Source organism: Microcebus murinus, chromosome 8, assembly GCF_040939455.1.
Source record: "Microcebus murinus isolate Inina chromosome 8, M.murinus_Inina_mat1.0, whole genome shotgun sequence".
Taxonomy (NCBI): domain Eukaryota; kingdom Metazoa; phylum Chordata; class Mammalia; order Primates; family Cheirogaleidae; genus Microcebus; species Microcebus murinus.
In genome coordinates this window covers 38,987,737-39,005,120 of record NC_134111.1, presented here as the reverse complement: position 1 = coordinate 39,005,120, position 17,384 = coordinate 38,987,737, and the positions used below count along the sequence as shown (strand labels likewise).

The following is a 17,384-nucleotide window of genomic DNA, read 5'->3' as shown; positions in this document are numbered from 1 at the left end:
TAGCAGATCCACAAAAATAATTGGAACATAGATAGCTGTTTGTCTTGATTTTCTTGTTTTTCCCTCTGCCTTGGTTCTTTTGGGTGGGAGAGCCAAGCATCAAAGTGAGTCAGCAGAGAGTGAAAATGCAACACCCCCAATTCCCCATCTGAAGCCTAGCAGTACAGCAGTGCCCCCCTTATCTGTAATGGATACGTTCCAAGACCCCCAGTAAATGCCTGAAACCTTAGATAGTTGTTGTAGCTACTTTTTCGCTCCTGAACTCAGCAGTAAAGGAATGAATAATTACTGGAAACACATAGCGTTTAGAGGGAAGAGAAGAGACCAAAATCTAAAGGAGAAAATGGCCTCCTCAGCTAGGTTCCTCCTGTCTTTATTTCCAAGGACGCATGCAAAGGGTCAGGGCCGTTTGCTAATTTCTTTAACAACTTCCATTCAGGTCAGCTGTTTTCAGCTGACCTTTGCACTCAGCAAACAAGCAACATTGGGCAGGTGTTTTTCCCTGACTCCTCATTCACCCGCTGACATTCTTTCCATCCATCCATCCTTTCTTCTAGGCCCAGCCCCCACAGATAGTGCCAACCCTATATGGATTATGTTTTTTACTATACCGTACATCCTCATTTAATGAATTCTTGGAAACTGCAGCTTTAAAGCAAAATAAAATGAAATCAATATAATGAAACCAATTTTACCATAGACTAATTGATAAAAACAAGAGTTAAGTTCCTACAGCATATTTCTGGCCACAAAAACATGGAAACTTCTAAATAAAGACTCAAAGCACATTTAATATTAAACATTGAAGTAAATATGAGCTATACATACATTTAAGAAAGATTAATAAAAACAAGTAAGATAATTACCCAATTTTTGGTGAATCGGCGAGTGAGTGTGGTTTGATAGTGGTGGGTTAAATCAAGGGATAAATGTTTGCAAAGCAAAAAATTGTAAGGAGCATTTCCTACCACCACACAGTTCACAAACAAACAATAACAAATAGGACAAGCTCGACAAGTACTTTTGTACGGCATCGTTTATTGTCCTGCATTCGTGTAGTTATTGTCTACCTTTGCATTTTTATTTTACAATAGCCTTCCTTCATTCATTCTTTTTCCAACCTGCTCATTCCAGTTCAGGGTCTGGGGTGGCCGGGGCCTCTCCCAGCTCAGGGTGTACAAGACAGAAGCCAGCCCTGGACAGGACCCTCACTCACACACACCCACCCACACTCACTCAGATGGGGACAATGTAAATACGCCAATAAAACTGAAGTGCAAATCTCTTGAGCTGTGGGAGGAAGCTGGTGTCCCCGGACACAACCCATGCAGATGTGGGAGAAAGTGTAAACTCTTGTTTTTATCAATTGGTCTATGGTAAAGTTGGTTTCATTACATTGATTTCATTTTATTTCGCTTTAAAGCTGCAGTTTCCAAGAACTCATTAAATGAGGACGCACTGAATAGTAAAAAAAACATAGACCATGTAGAGTTGGCACTATCTGTAGGGGCTGGGCCTAGAAGAAAGGATGGATGGATGGAAAAAACGTGAGCAGGGTGAATGAAGGTTCAGGTGAAAACACCTGCCCAAAGTTGCTTGTTTGCTGAGTACAAAGGTCAGCTGAAAACAGCTGACCTGAATGGAAGTTGTTAAAGAAATTAGCAAACGGTCCTGATTTTTCTTCTCATCAACATTACAATGAAACAACATTGAATGAAAAGACATTATTCAAGGACCTGCTGTACAAACATACCTGTGATAAAGTTTAATTTATAAATTAGGCACGGTAAGAAATTAACAACAATAACTAATAATAAAAAAAGAGTTATAACGATACACTGTAAGAAAAATTTTGTGAGTGTAGTCTCTCTCGTCCTCCTCACCTCCCACTCTCCCTCTCAAAATATCTTAATATTTTTGGACCACAGTTGATGACAGGTAACGGAAACTACAGAAACCAAAACCAAGGATAAGGGGGGGGGGTCTACTGGATTTGGTGCATTTCTGCAACAATGAAGTGCCCTTTCATACTTGGTGGGTGAACTCACCAAGGCCCTGTACGGTCTTGCCCTTAGGCCTGGGCAACGGAGTTCCTGTTCCAGGTTCCAGACATCACACACACGCACACACATACACATATCATACACACATATATCATATACACACACCACATACACACATATCATACATACCGACATTATATTTACTAAAGAACACACTACTTTTATTAAAGAACATTACATTTATTAAAGAACATGCCTCAGTCATTCAGGACTCAAACCCTTCAACAACTGCTATCCAGACTGACACTGCTCTGGCCCCAGGGAGAAGCTTCTCTGCATCTCTTGCCACATGAGTTCAAAACTCAAGGCTACTGAGACTGAAGGCCTTGAAAGTAGGCAGAACTGCGGCCTCAGTCAGAGACAGACTGCTTCAGAGTGCAGGAAGAATTTCAGTAGGGAGAATGCTCACGACAGAGAAAAGAAAAAGAACCTGTCAAATCTTTCCCTTCACATAGCTTGAATGTGATAGGTTCTTGTATCACAAAGTATCAGATCTCGACTGTGACAGGCATTCATTTCTTGCTTCAAGCTTCAAGTTCTTTTTTTTTTATTTCCATTCTCTTTTGGATGGGTCTATGCTTTAGTGTGGAGTGATCATTACAGTCTAATACAAGTGCGGTTCTGAAAGGTAGTGGGGAAAGGAGTTCCTCTCTGGGGGCAGAGCTCAGTCAGTAGATCTGGTTTTCCACATTTTATAGAAGGAGAGGTGGCCTGAAATATAGATTTACCCTATGCTCAACTTTATTTTGGGTTATTGTCTAGTCTCTCGAACTATTCATTTGTATTTTTCATCTTCTGACTTTCTCTTTGCTGCAAATAGTGCTGAATTATATTCTGTTGTCTGTGTGAACCACAGTTTATCCATTTACCTTTTTTTTTTTTTTTTTTTTTGGAGATAAGAGTCTCGCTTTGTTGCCCAGGCTAGAGTGAGTGCCATGACGTCAGCCTAGCTCACAGCAACCTCAGACTCCTGGGCTCAAGCAATCCTCCTGCCTCAGCCTCCCAAGTGGCTGGGACTACAGGCATGCGCCACCATGCTCGGCTAATTTTTTTGTATATATACTTTTAGTTCATCAATTAATTTCTTTTTATTAATAGTAGAGACAGGGGTCTTGCTCTTGCTCAGGCTGGTTTCGAACTCCTGACCTCGAGCAATCTGCCCGCCTCGGCCTCCCAGAGAGCTAGGATTACAGGCGTGAGCCACCTCGCCCGGCCTATCCATTTACCTTTTGAAAGATATCTCAGTTGATTCCAGTTTTTGGCAATTATGAATAAAGGTGTGTAGACAACCAGGTGCAGGTTTTTGTGTGGACATCGGTTTTTAATTATTTTTATTTGAGTAAATACCAAGAAGTACAATTGCTGGATTATATGGCAAGGCTGTGTTTAGCTCTGTAAGAAACTGCCACACTATTTTCCAAAGTCAGGTACCATTTTGCATTGCCACCAGCAATCAATGAGAGTTCATTGTGCAGCAATAGTTCCACATCCTCATCAGCATTTGGTGTCAGTGTTTTGGATTTTGGCCATTCAAATAGGTGTATAGCAGTATCTCATTTTTATTTTAATTTGCAATTCCCTAATGACATATGATGTTGACATCTCTTCAAATGCTTACTTACCATCTGTATATATATTTTTTTTTGGTGAGGTGTCTGTGAAGGGTTTTTGCCTATTTTTAATTAGGTTGTTTGTTTTCTTACTGTTGAGTTTTAAGAATTCCTTGTATATTTTGAATGACAGTCATTTATCAGATGTGTCTTTTGCAAATATTTTCTCCCAATCTGTGGCTTGTCTTCTCATTCTCTTGACCTTGTCTTCTGCAGAGCAGAAGTTTTAAATTTTAATGAAGTTCACTTCCTCAATTATTTCTTTCATGGATTATGCCTTTGGTATTGTATCAAAAAAGTTATTGCTATACCTTAAATTTTCTCCTATGTTATCTTCTATGAATTTTATGGTTATGCATAACCATATTTAGGTTTTACATTTAGGTCTATGATCCATTTTGAATCAGTTCTTATTAAGAGGGTTAGGTTGTATCTAGTTCAATTTTTTGCATATGGATACCCAGTTGCTGGATGTGGTGGCGCATGCCTGTAGCCCCAGATACTCAGGAGGCTGAGGCAGGAGGATCGATTGAGCCTAGGAGTTTGAGGTTGCTGCGAGTTAGGCTGACACCCGTGTCACTCTAGTTCAGGCCACAGAGTGAGACTCTGTCTCAAAATAAATAAATAAATAAATAAATAAATAAAGCTACAGTAATTAAGACAACGTGGTATTGTTTAAATAAATAGATAAATCAATGGAACAGAATAGAGAGCCCAGAAATAGACCCGAATTCCCAGCAGGCTATTTTGTAGATATTAACAAACTGATTCTAAAGTTTATACGGAAAGGCAAAAGACCCGGAATAGCCAATTTAATATTGAAGGAGAAGAACAAAGCTGGAGGACTGACACTATCCAACTTCAAGACTTACTATAAAGCTATAGTAAGGGTCAGGCACGGTGGCTCATGCCTATAATCCTAGCACTCTGGGAGGCCGAGGCGGGAGGATTGCTTGAATTCAGGAGTTTGAGACCAGCCTGAGCAAGATTGAGACCCTGTCTCTACCAAAATTAGAAAAATCAGCCAAATGTCATGGCGCAGGCCTGTAGTCCCAGCTACTTGGGAGTCTGAGGCAGGAGGATCGCTTGAGCCCAGGAGTTTGAAGTTACAGTGAGCTATGATGACACCACAGCACTCTAGCCCGGGCAACAGAGAGAGAGACTCTGTCAAAAAAAAAAAAAAAAAAAATCAGACCTTCTAGCTGAACCTCAAAAGCACACGTTCCTGCCTGCGAGACCAGGGGTGTAGCTACTGCCATGGTACAGGAAGGACCCCCCAGGGTTTCCTTTTCCCTCATTTGGCCAAGGCAGAAATACTGTTAGCTGACCTACCTCTCTCTGGGTCTTAGGAAGTTGGCCCAAGGGAGGAGGCCTCCTGTCTGGGGAGGGGAGGGGGGTGCCAGACGGCATGTGGCCTTTATGCTCAGACCTGCAGGAGCTGGTGTCTTCCTGTCTCTGTGGTCCCTTTTATGTGTAGGCTTCAAACTTTCCCAGGGCAAAGATGAAACACCGTTTCATTTCCTCCTGTGTGTGAAAAAGAACAAAAGATTGATCTTCTTGGCTCACTCATATCATAGACCCACTGAAACCCTGCAGGAGAACAGAACATGGATTATAGATAAAGCTTAAATCCATTTTTGCCGGAATTAGGCGGCTTACAAATGAAGGCAATATCTGTGTTTGGACAATGACTACCTTGGGGCCCTATGGCTTTAATGAAATTCTATACATCAAAGCTCTTTAAAAACCTTTGAGTGGAGAACCTGTAAACTGACCCTGTTCCTCTGGGCCCCAGGAGCCCTGGTGAAGAGCAGCAGGGAGGAGGAGGAAGGAGGACCAGGAGGAAGGAGGCTGGGCTTCCTGAGAGGTGGAACCCCCTGGGTCATGGCCCTGTGAATCTGAGGACAGAGAGAGACATCCATCCCTCCACCCGCTCAAGTGTAAGCAGAGTTAGGAGGTGCCGACTGGGTGATTATCCCAAGTAGTGGCTCTGAAGTGTATAGTTCAGGGACCTTTAGGGTCCTAGAGACCTTTTGGGGGGGGCATCCACAAGGTAGCACTAACATAGCATTTTGCCTTTGCACTCTTTTTTTTTTTTTTTTTTTTTTTTGAGTCAGAGTCTCGCTTTGTTACCCAGGCTAGAGTGAGTGCCGTGGTGTCAGCCTAGCTCACAGCAACCTCAAACTCCTGGGCTCAAGCAATCCTACTGCCTCAGCCTCCCGAGTAGCTGAAACTACAGGCATGAGCCACCATGCTCGGCTAATTTTTTTTTTTCTTTATATACTAGTTGGCCAATTAATTTCTTTCTATTTATAGTAGAGACGGGGGTCTTGCTCTTGCTCAGGCTGGTTTCGAACTCCTGACCTCGAGCAATCCGCCTGCCTCAGCCTCCCAGAGTGCTAGGATTACAGGCGTGAGCCACAGCGCCCGGCCTGCCTTTGCACTCTTACTCCCTGTGTCCGCACAGTGGTGTGTGCTGGAGATGACGTGACCTATGACGTCACAACAGGTTAACGGCAGAAGCAGGTACAAGAATCCAGCTGTCGTCTACTAAGTGGGACATGAGAGAGACTTGCAAAAATGTAAAGCAATACCATTCTTCGTACTGATTTTTTTTTGAAAATAGTGATTTTTCACAAAATTTATAATTTATGTTAGTATATAATGAGCTTGTGTTTTCAAAAGAATTATTAAATATTTAAAACATGTTTGAGTTTCAATTGCTAATACTGTAAATATTCATGGGATAACTCCTGTAAACGAAAGTTCTCTGGGGTTTTTAATATTTTTTAAGAGCATAAAGCGGTTCCGGGACCAAAACGTGTGAGAGATACTGCAGTGAGTGAGTGTGTGGAACCCCCCATGTCGCTTAGCACCTGGGCCACATTATGTGCCCACTCCTGACCTCTGCAGAATAAAAAAATGGGCCCAGATTTTAATTCGACTATTTTGAATTTTAAGAGGTCCTTAGGAAGATATATCTTAATGATAAATGTATAACCTATGTAAGGAAAATAGAACCTTCAGCTGTGAGTGGGGGGCAAAGTTCTAAGCACTGTGGGCAAATGTGGAGGCTGATGCCATCTCCCCAAGAACCTGTCCCGCCCCGGAGGCCATCCAAGCAGACAACAGCTAGCAAGTCCTGCTTGAGCTGTCAAGGAAAACCTCACAGAGCAAAAGGGACATGAGCTAAACTTTGGGTTAACCTTAAGCAAAGGCACCAGGAAATACAGGAGGATGGCAGGGCTCGGACTAAGGAGAAAACCTGGAAACCTGACCACAGAAGGAGGTCAAGTGGGAGAGGCAGAAGGAAGCAACAGCAGGTTTCTCTCACTGGTTTGGGGTGAGGACGAAAGAAACACCAGCCCTCTGCTCACTCCTGATAATAACCATAACCATTCGCTGAGTGTTTGCTAGGACACCAGGTGTCAAGGACGGCTTGATATGCTTTAACCACATTATCCAATTTAATCTTCACAGCAATCCTAAGGCAATGTGCAATGTACTCTTATATTTCAGAAATACTGGATTTCTGAATCCACTATTGGCTGCGAGTCTTCTCAGAGCCTTCAACAAGGACACGAAGGGTATCGTGAATCTCTAAGAGCAATACACGGCACTGCACTTTCCAGACTTATTTGGCCATAAAACTTTTCTTAGGGACAACATGTAGAGCTACTGCTCCAAGGAACGTATTTTGGGAAACTGCTTTACTCGGCAAAGGGATGAACTGGCCTGATGAGTGCTGAGAGCTGCCACCTGCCCGCCCCAGCGCGGGGCAGGGATGGAGGTGGCGCCCTTCCCCTGGGCAGCTGACCCCCCTGAGCTTACTTTGATTTTCCTGGTCTCATCGAATGACCCCTCGCTCTGCTATGCCCTTGACGAGGAGTGAGGACTAAAGAATGAGTGAAGAGAAAGATAAAAGGTTTCTTTCCACATCTTCCAGAACGTCTGTAGTTCTCTTTTTATAGACTTGCAGGGCTGTGCGTAGATCGTTGCTGGGGAATGGTCTTTCTCTACAGAAACTAGGGCAGGGGTGGGGCCTTTCCCTCCCTCTGAGCCGACAGCCCTTTCCTAGGCTGCGCTGCCCCATGTCTGGTCCCCTCCTCCTGCCAGGGTCCCTGAGCTGGGGGCGGAGGGATTGGCTCGGGCAGGGAGGGGCCTCTCTACTGGGTTCATTGGGTGCCACGAAGTCTTTTGCTACAGATATGTCTGGACTCAGAGCGTAATTTGTGAACAGGCCACTTGATAGTTTTCTTTTTAAAGACATCAACTTTGATCTGAGCCAATATGGTATTTTCCTAGTTATCTCTGGTAAGGCAGGCATGAAAACTAGTTTGCATTCTTCGAGCCTAATTTGGCTGGGAAGCCGGTAGGAAGCTGGAGGGGGATTCCTAGCCGAGAGCGTTTGTCATTCGGGTTTACTTTCTATAAACATAGATTACATGAAGGCGGAAAGGGACTGCGCATCTGCTGCCTTAGGGAGGCGGGAAGGGCTAGTGGCAGCTCTGGAATCCAACAGATCCACCTGTCAGTCCCCAACTGAGGTGACCTTGGGCCGCTTACTCCGTATTCATGAGGACAGTTTTGCACATTGCCTTAGGATTGCTGTGAAGATTAAATTGGATAATGTGGTTAAAGCATATCAAGCCGTCCTTGACACCTGGTGTCCTAGCAAACACTCAGCGAATGGTTATGGTTATTATCAGGAGTGAGCAGAGGGCTGGTGTTTCTTTCGTCCTCACCCCAAACCAGTGAGAGAAACCGGCTGTTGCTTCCTTCTGCCTCTCCCACTTGACCTTCTTCTGTGGTCAGGTTTCCTGGTTTTCTCCTTAGTCCGAGCCCTGCCATCCTCCTGTATTTCCTGGTGCCTTTGCTTAAGGTTAACCCAAAGTTTAGCTCATGTCCCTTTTGCTCTGTGAGGTTTTCCTTGACAGCTCAAGCAGGACTTGCTAGCTGTTGTCTGCTTGGATGGCCTCCGGGGTGGGACAGGTTCTTGGGGAGATGGCATCAGCCTCCACATTTGCCCACAGTGCTTAGAACTTTGCAGTGAGATGCTCCACAGACATGCGGTGAGTCGAAGTGACCCTCTCACCTGGGTGGCGGAGGGTGGCGGCTGCTGCTGTGAGTCCACCCGATTCGCTAGTCCGGAGCACACAGAGCCACAGGTCTCTGGGGAGCTGCTTTCAAGGTCAGTCAGTGGCTGCACATGATTTACCATTATTTTCATTTGTCTTTAGCCATAGAAGCTTTGCTAAAATGATCTTACATGGACATGTCATGCAGAAAGCTGCCCATGGTGACTGCTCTTGCAGTGGGGAGAGGGACCCAGAGTACCTTGACTTGACTCCCCCATGTCTGTGGACTCCCCGAGGCTCTGCCCCTTGGAGATTGGAAGCCACCAGGAGGGTGCGGTTTCTGCCCACAGATTGCTGATGGTAACTGGCTTTCTGTGATTAACTTTTAAGCTATGAGGTGGAGCAGCAAACGGAGCCTGACCTATTTGGGACTCCTGCCTCTAGGACAACTTGAGCTTGAAAAATTTTTTCCAGCTTTAGTTATCTTTCATGTCTAGGAGAGACGGGTACTGTGGCTTCTGTCCAAGCATGGAATTACATAATACGACACAGGTCTCCGGCTTGGAACTTACATCCATAGGAACCCAAGTAATGGAAGTGCAGAGATCACCCCATAGCCTCATCTACCATCCTGGGCAGAGGGAGGGGGAGAGAGAGTGCCTTCCTCTTATTCATCCCCTCATTTTCCTTACTAATAGAACCCCTACATAAGTAGAGGTGGCAACAGGCTAAAAATAACTTTTTCTAGCCCCCTTTGTAGATAAAAGTGACCAATAAGATGTGGGGGTTCTAGGAAAGCTCTTTTAATTAAGGAGTTTAACTCAGTTGGCAAGCTCCACTTTCCTAACTCCTTTTTTCTTGTTGAGGAATGAAGATGTGATGGTTGGAGCTCTGGCAGCCAGCTAGGAAGCCATGAGGATAAAGTCCCCCGTCTGTCCCCCAAGACAACAAGATAGAGCTTGGGCCCATGAGGACATTTGTGGAATCACCATAGTCTGCCTTTCACTGGTCATCTCTTTAAGTGGTAGAGAAAAACAAAACAAAACAAAACCCTTTGACAACTTGTTGAAGCCACAATTTTTGAGACTTCTCTACTGCCAGCCAAACACAATTTCTCAGATGATATATCACAACCACAACTCAGTGATGTGGCCTTGGAGGACAGTATTTGTAGCTCCAGTTGGTTCAGCACCAGCTTTTCTCCAGTTAAGATGTTATACAGTGACAGACCTGATCAGTTTCAATACCACCCCACCTCTCCTCTGATGGCTTTTTGCACAGAAGTGTTAACAAAGAAGTGATTAAAAAGGATGCACAGAGAGGAGAGAAAAATGCAAAAGAGGAACCTCATTATTGGCAAACTGAATAAACACACTAATGGTGTGTTTATCTCCTGACCACAGTTAGAGATAAGAAGGCGACTTGTGGTCGCTGTGGCCAGCCATAATTGCAGGGATTTTGGCGGACACACATCCATATATTTAAATCACAAACCCATAGAACTCCTTGGTTTGTCTCCGTTTTTGTGAAGGCTTGAATGGTATTCCACATGACAGACGCAACCATGTCTGTCGTGGCCAAATCTCCACAGGTGACTGTGATTTCCAACCGGGAGCCTGTCTGGGTTGGATCCCTTGTGTCCTGTCCCCGGGAAGCTGGGCACACCTCACCGCGCTCATTCTCACACCTGGAAAGGAACAGAGCTCCCGGGATCGGGCTGGCACCGCCACCGACTCGGAGGAATCCTAAAGAGAGACGCTGGAGGGGCTTCATCCTCCCTGAAGTCATTTTATTAGATTATTACTCTGCGGATGGCGGCTCCCTGAGGCACGGGAAGCCAAACACATTACATTTCATTGCCAGCAAATAAAGGCACATTTCGGGGGGGGGGGGGGTGGCGTGCCTTCTGGGGAATAAATTCACTGTTATAAGGGATTTCTGAAGGAAAAACTGAATATTTTCCCACCGATCTCAGGATTACACCTTTGACCCAGCATAAGCTGTGTTTAATTTGATTTTCCAAGACAATGCTTTGGTCAGCCCGGGAATCACTGGGACATGCGTGGCGGTGGAACTAGGCTACCGTATCGTTAAGTCTTTATCAAAATTCCCCCAACCACTGGATGAGGTTTTAATAATGAAAGAGATAGTTATGGCTCATGCAAACGATTATGATAGCACAAAACGCTTTTTAGTGATTTCAAGTGAGAATTAGGCAACAGCAATAGGAATAAACAGCCACTTAGGGGACATGCCAGCTGCTTCCAGTGAAGTTGCTGACATGAAAACAGGGAAACACACTGAAACCGACACAATCCAAGTCATAATTTGCTTGCTAATAATTTCCTTTCTGTGTCTGCAGCCTTTAAAGATTGTCCCGAGTAAGGTCATTCAGAAAGACTGAGTCAAGTCAAGCCATCACCCGGGTGAATGGCAAATGCTACCGCAGAGTGAATAAGGCTGGGGACCAAAGCCAAGACCCTCTAAAGGGAGACACAATAGACCAGCCCCAGCTGAGAAGCGTTCCTCTGTCCGGGTGGCAGCCCGTGGCCGCCCCGTGGCCTCTGAGGCCCAGCCCAGCCCTTGGCACAGGCTAGAAAAGGGCAGCTGCATATGGATCCGGGTGGCAGAGGCCCTGTGGAATTCCAAGCATTGTTGGCATCTTGCTCCCAACTTCCTTTCCAGTTGCACGTTAATTAAGAGTAGGACTGCTTGCTTCCTCTCCAGCAAAGATTCCCTTGACCTGCAGTAAAGTTCTTTGCATTCAAAGTCTGCCTGCATTTGTAGGGGTAGAAAACACTCCATTAGCTGCTCTGCCTCCCATTCCACTGACCCATTTGTTTCTCTGCTAACACCTTTCTGGTACTTTGCCGAAAGGGCTCTGCTCCCACACTCCTCCCCTGTGGCTTGGGTGGCGCTTAGGTGGGTGCAGCATTTATTTACACATCTCTTTGGATCATTAGGTAAAAGGGGCGACACGCTTCTCTCTCTCGGCACTGCGTTTAAACATGAGCCTGAGTTTTACTTCTTAACTTACCTTCTTGTTAGCAAATAAATCTCTGCAATCATAGCTCGTCCAAAAGGACACTCCCATGGAATGCTTTTCAAGTACATGTTTTCCAGAATTCTGAGTAAACTTAACTAGGCAAGCTGTCAGCTTTTATATATAGACCTGTATATAGAACTACAAAGGAATTTTGTGATAAAATCTTGTGTGTGGGAAACTACTCTAAGTGGATGTTTTGTTTAGGTTAGAAATATATGAATTGGATTTTTCTCAACTCAGAGGAGTCTTATAATTGGAACTTTGATTCTAGTTCATAAGTCTCAGACAATGTCATTAGATATTTCTTTACTGACTTGAAGTGTTCATTTTTGTGAGGTAAAAAAATACAGTGAGATGCAAAGTTTATGAATTTTGATGAATGTATACACCTGTGTCACTGTCACTCCCATCAAGACATAAAACATTTCTACCATCCCCAAAAGTTGTCTAGTCAATACCCACCGCTATAGGCAACCTTGACTCTGATTTCTATCAACGTGAGTTTTTCCTGTTCTTGAATTAGAAGCATTTGGCATGCACTCTTTTGTGCAATTTCTTCCTTCTTTTGAGCAACATGTTTCTGAGATTCATCCATGTCATTGCATCTATGCCTTTTTATTGCTGTGTAGTATTCTAGTACCTGAACATACCACAGTGTTTTCTATTCTTGGATAAACTTTTTGTTTATTCATTCTTCTTTTTTTTTTTAACTTGGACATTGACTTGGAATGTTTATTCATTCTTCTGTTGGAGATTTGGGTTGTTTCTAATTTTTGGCTATAATGAATAATGCTGTTATAAATAGTGCTACTTAAAAAACCTAGTAAGTGAACAGCAGTGGCCAAATTTTCAAATGTTTATTTCCTTGTCATCTGGTTTGATCATGGAAGTAAAACAACTACCCAATAGTTTCAGACATGTGTTCCTTCAAAGGTATTGCTGAGGCCTCAAATGAGAGGATTGCCTAGTGACAGACTTGTTTTAGTGGCCCTGTATTAGCAGATACAGCTCACAGGTTCTTGCAGGGGCAGTTCTCAGCCTAACTAAACTAAATCACCAGACTCATCAGAATGGTCAGGACTCAAGTTTCCCAAAATGTGGCTCATGTCACCCCAGCTGTGGTAGACTAGATGAATTCGGGTGGTACACAGACACTTCTATGTTAAATAGTTAAATGTTCATTTTTTTTTAATGGCTTTTATTTATGGCAAGTGATGATGGTTTTCTCCTTTAGAGTAGCGACCGTGTTTCCTTTTGCACACTCAAGACGATGAAAAATGTTAGTAAAGTCCAATTGGAACCCAAATTATTAAATTTGAAAAACACTGGCATTGTGGCTAAGATAGACGGTAACCCTAACCCTGCCTTGGCTATTTACTGGCTGTACAATTGTTAGTAAGTTATTCTCCAATTGTGCTTCAGAACCTGTAAAACAGGATGTTAGCGCAGACTTCGTACATTTGCTGTGCTATTATCAGAACATAGAGAGCGCTCGGCAAAGTGAACTGTTGGTATTTCAGTGCAAGAATTAGCAATCGGGGGATATCCAAACACTGGCCGGGGACGAATGATGGGAAGAGTTATGAGGCTGTGTGGTTATCATTTTTGATGCTCATTTAATGTCCACAGGCTTCAAAGGCCATAACCTTGAACAAGAGTGCATAGGCAAAAAAAAAAAAATACTCCAACAAAAAGAAAAACCTTACATCTAACTTTCCAAGTTTAAGAGCTCAATAACACTCCAGATATATCCGTCTCTTCCAGGCAAATGCGGCACCCCAAAACCCAGCTGCTAAATATTCAGATCACATGAAGGGAGTAAGGGAGAACGGTGAGCACAGGTAGCTCTCACCTGACTGCACATTGCAATCACCCGGGGAGCTTTTTAAGGACATTGGTCCTAGGACTCCACCTCTGTGGCTCTGAGTGGCCAGGTTGGGTACCTCATCTGGTGCAGACACGGGCTCAGTTCAGCCCTGACCCTCCAAGATGGGGTGGAAGTGGGCTGAATTTTGCCTGCTATTGGTGCCATTAGGGCAGCAATAAAGTCAACTTTGTTTTGGCAGAGCTTGTTTATTCCAGCACCTTGGTGGGGGGCAATGGGCTAAGCTTTTTGATCGATGATGCAGTTTTGTATCATTCAGGCTCTGTTTGAGGTTTCTCCAGTCACAAGGGAGAGGCCTTAAAGGGAATCAGATCTCCTGCCCAGTCCTCACCCACAGGCCTCTTCCTGGCTCCGTTAGGTCTGATTGGAGGCCACAGTGAAGTTCTCTGCAATCCAGATTTGGATCTGTTTTTGTAATGCTGCCTGGTACAATGGGAGACCTATGTTACCCCCAAAACCAATGGGGTCACTAAAAGAAAGTCAGTCAGCTCTGGCTGGTTCCAGATTCCTTTGTGCTTTGACTCCCTGAGCGAGGGCCTTCTGCTGTAACCCAGACAGGGTTACAAGCTCTGGTTACAAGCAGGTTAATACAAGCTCCAGGGAAGTCAGTGACTCAAAGCTACGGTGTATACACATCTCGAAAGTTCTGATGCCAGTTCCTTGGGAAATCCCGCGGCCTCTGCCACCTGAGGAGGGCTGGTTCCTGCTCTCCCGGGCATGAGGCAGCCGGGGCTTTTGGGAGCTGGGCAGTCCGACTCTGCAGGTGGGCTCACATGTCATTTCCAAAAGCCTGCACCTCACAAAGGCTCCCCACTTGCAGACGTCAGGAATCTTTCCGCTTCCGCCTGTGTTTCCATTGCACTTTGCCTCCTAGTCTTGGGCTGCTGTCCACGCAGCAGGGGATGGTCTCTTTGCATATACTCACAAATATAAGTATGGATGTTTTAACCTGGGGTTTCTGTCATGCTTGCAGGCTATGCGGAGCTCAGTGAACACCTCTGGGTTTGGTTTGCCAAGTGGGTTCTTTTCTAGTTTTCCACGGAAGATCCAGGAACTGGGGCTCAAGGGTGGAAGCTTCAGACTTTGGGCCTCTGGAAACAGGTGCCCCTCACTGTCTACACAGACGGAGAAAAATTCACAAGCAATGCTGTGGGGCGCCATCGGGACCCCTGCCTACCCTGTCTGGGGGGCTCCCACTCCCCCATTCCTAATCTAGGACTTACTGTGTCTCACAGAATTATTCTGCAAGATATTTAGAATTTGTTTGGTTTATTACATTGGTGCAAACCAAATAAATAATCAACCATTGTTCTTATGTAGTTACTGAGTTTTTTAAAATGGTGTCAAAAGGAGCCTTTGTCAATTAAGTTATGGCCAGGCTGCCCGATGTAACTTCTCTTAGGTAAAAAGGGGTGTTATGTAGTTACGTACATATAGCAGTCTAGGAAAAAAAACCCCAAAACAACGCACGATAACACTGTAAAATGCATTTGATTCAAAATAGATCCCAAGAAATAAAAATACTTAAAGAGGAGGAGAGTTCGTAGCTTCGTTCTTTGGTGTGGTCCATCTCAAAGTGTATAAAACTAGGAAAAATCCAAAAATGGATATGTTTAAGCTGTTTCTAACATGCAGTTAGATTTGTGTTTATTAGATCTGCTTTTCCGTATCACATACAGAAAATTAAAAAAAGAATAGGGAACACATTTCCAAGGATGAAATTTCCACATTTATTTTTCTTTCATGTGCATAGAAAATGGCAGTGACGTGTCCCATGAAAGAGGCAGGGAATGGGCATGGCGCTGCTATACCAGACTGACCTTGTGCTTCCGAAGTGTACGCTATTCATTGTGAAAACAGAGGAGGTCATAGTTTGTTTGTAGTTGCTAACAGTTCCTGGGGTTTCCCATTTGTTTTTTTAAGCTGTCAGTTTCCTGGAATCTCTTTTCAAATGACACACTGCATTACAAATGATGGCACTTAACCAATGTGGCATTTCCATATTTACACCAACAAAAGAAATTTACAAGACATAATAGCATACAACCTTGACATTTAGTAATAGCAATAAAACATGAAGGGCATCCATTTTATTATTTTTTTTTCTGTACAAACTATCTGAACATAACTTTATTCACATTAAAAAAATCATCTTTAATTTGATTTCACCTAAACATCCCCCGTCTCATTTCACCCGTTTCTCAAACCTCTCATCACGTCACCCACACCTTCACCAGACTACAGAATCTACAAGTAATTAGATCTAACACCTAAATAGAGCTTAGAAAGTCCTCTCCCAAAGGTTTCCTCACTTCCCTGATAATTCCTCAAAAAAGAAAAAAAATATATATGCACTTCACGCGTTCCTTCCATGTCACTTTCACATTTCAATCATCAAATCAGCAAGACCGACTTTTCACTTCAATCCGAACGACGTTAGAGAGAAAGAGTTCCTCTGCTGAGCGTCGTGATGCTACACCCACGAGTCTGGGGACCCTGGGTACTGTTCTGCTCTGTAAGAAGGTCGTTTAGTGGAATAAAAGTCTACGTAATTTGTGGTCGATTTCAGTCCATACTGTGTCGAGTAATCAGCAGAAGCTGGAAAGTGAACTCGGTCATCAAAATAAGGGTCTTCGTAGCTATGAGGAGACTGCAAATACAATCTGTATGCATCAAAGTTCTTTCTGTTGGAGTCATCTTGACTATAATACAGCTGTTGATGCTGTTGACAAAATGAAAAGGCAAATAAATAAAAGCAAAACTTAAAATATATGTTTAAGGAAAATTAATGTAGGCTTCCTGCTTTCATGTTTTTAAAGCAATATTCAATACTTGCAGACTTAAGGTTAAAAGTTGTTTCTGGCATGCGCTGTACAGTTTACTAATGGATGGTGAGGATTTTAAACTACATTTATAGGCAGGCTGCTGAGTTTGCTTGAGTCCTGTTCTAAGACTTCTAGAAAAGTCAGTGCCTCAGGAGAGCCTGAGATCTTGGTGGCAGGTGGCCCCCAGCTACCTCACCCCCCTCCCACAGGCCCTGGCCCTGGCTGACGAGGGGCCTGTTACCCGTGTGGGCCCAAAGAGGATGGTCTTGATTTTTGCTTTGACCCAGGGGAATCATTAGCACTCTGTGAATTTAGTTGGGGATTGGATTTTGGGGCCCTGGATAACTGCATAATTACAGAACCATCTTTTAAAATATTTACCTGCGAAAGGAACATTGAGTCCATCCCTCAATTTTAAAAGACATATGTGGTGTGGTGAACAAGAGTCCACTTTGGAAACTCTGCTCTTAGTTGTACTATTAAAGGAATAAGCAATCTCAAGGCTGGAGAGTAGTAAAATTGGAAGAGACATGTGAGCAAATACAATTCTAGAGGAAAAGTCTTCCCCAAGCCGAGGCTGACAAGTCATTCTATAAGGAAGCAGGGCCAGGGGCACACAACGGCACCCACACAGGGCACCGGACTCCCCATTTCCATTTGTACTGTCTTAGCTTTGACCCCACGGCAATTCCTTCAAATTGTCATGGTTCTGACGTTTGTCTTTCTTCTTGCTTCTGCCCAAATCCCTCTCCTAAGTAAGAGGTAACAAATTAACCACATAGGAATCAATGTCATGTTCTAGAACTAAATGTATTCTAACTTTATAAGGATTTCAGAGCTAAATTCTCTTTTCAAGTTAGAGCTATGATTTCGAGGC

At 43.9% G+C, this 17,384-nt stretch overlaps 1 protein-coding gene across 5 annotated transcripts in view; it reads right to left on the bottom strand.

Annotated features, from left to right (window-relative positions):
- Positions 1 to 15,388: 15,388 nt before the first annotated feature.
- The window catches only part of PKP4 (plakophilin 4), a 222,912-nt gene continuing 220,916 nt past the window's right edge, over positions 15,389 to 17,384 (bottom strand). For all 5 annotated transcript variants that reach the window (XM_076005559.1, XM_076005560.1, XM_076005558.1 and 2 more), the window contains one exon: positions 15,389 to 16,404. In XM_076005559.1, the coding sequence (XP_075861674.1) occupies positions 16,156 to 16,404 (249 nt within the window). In that variant the 3' untranslated portion in view covers positions 15,389 to 16,155. The remainder of the gene's footprint in view (positions 16,405 to 17,384) is intronic.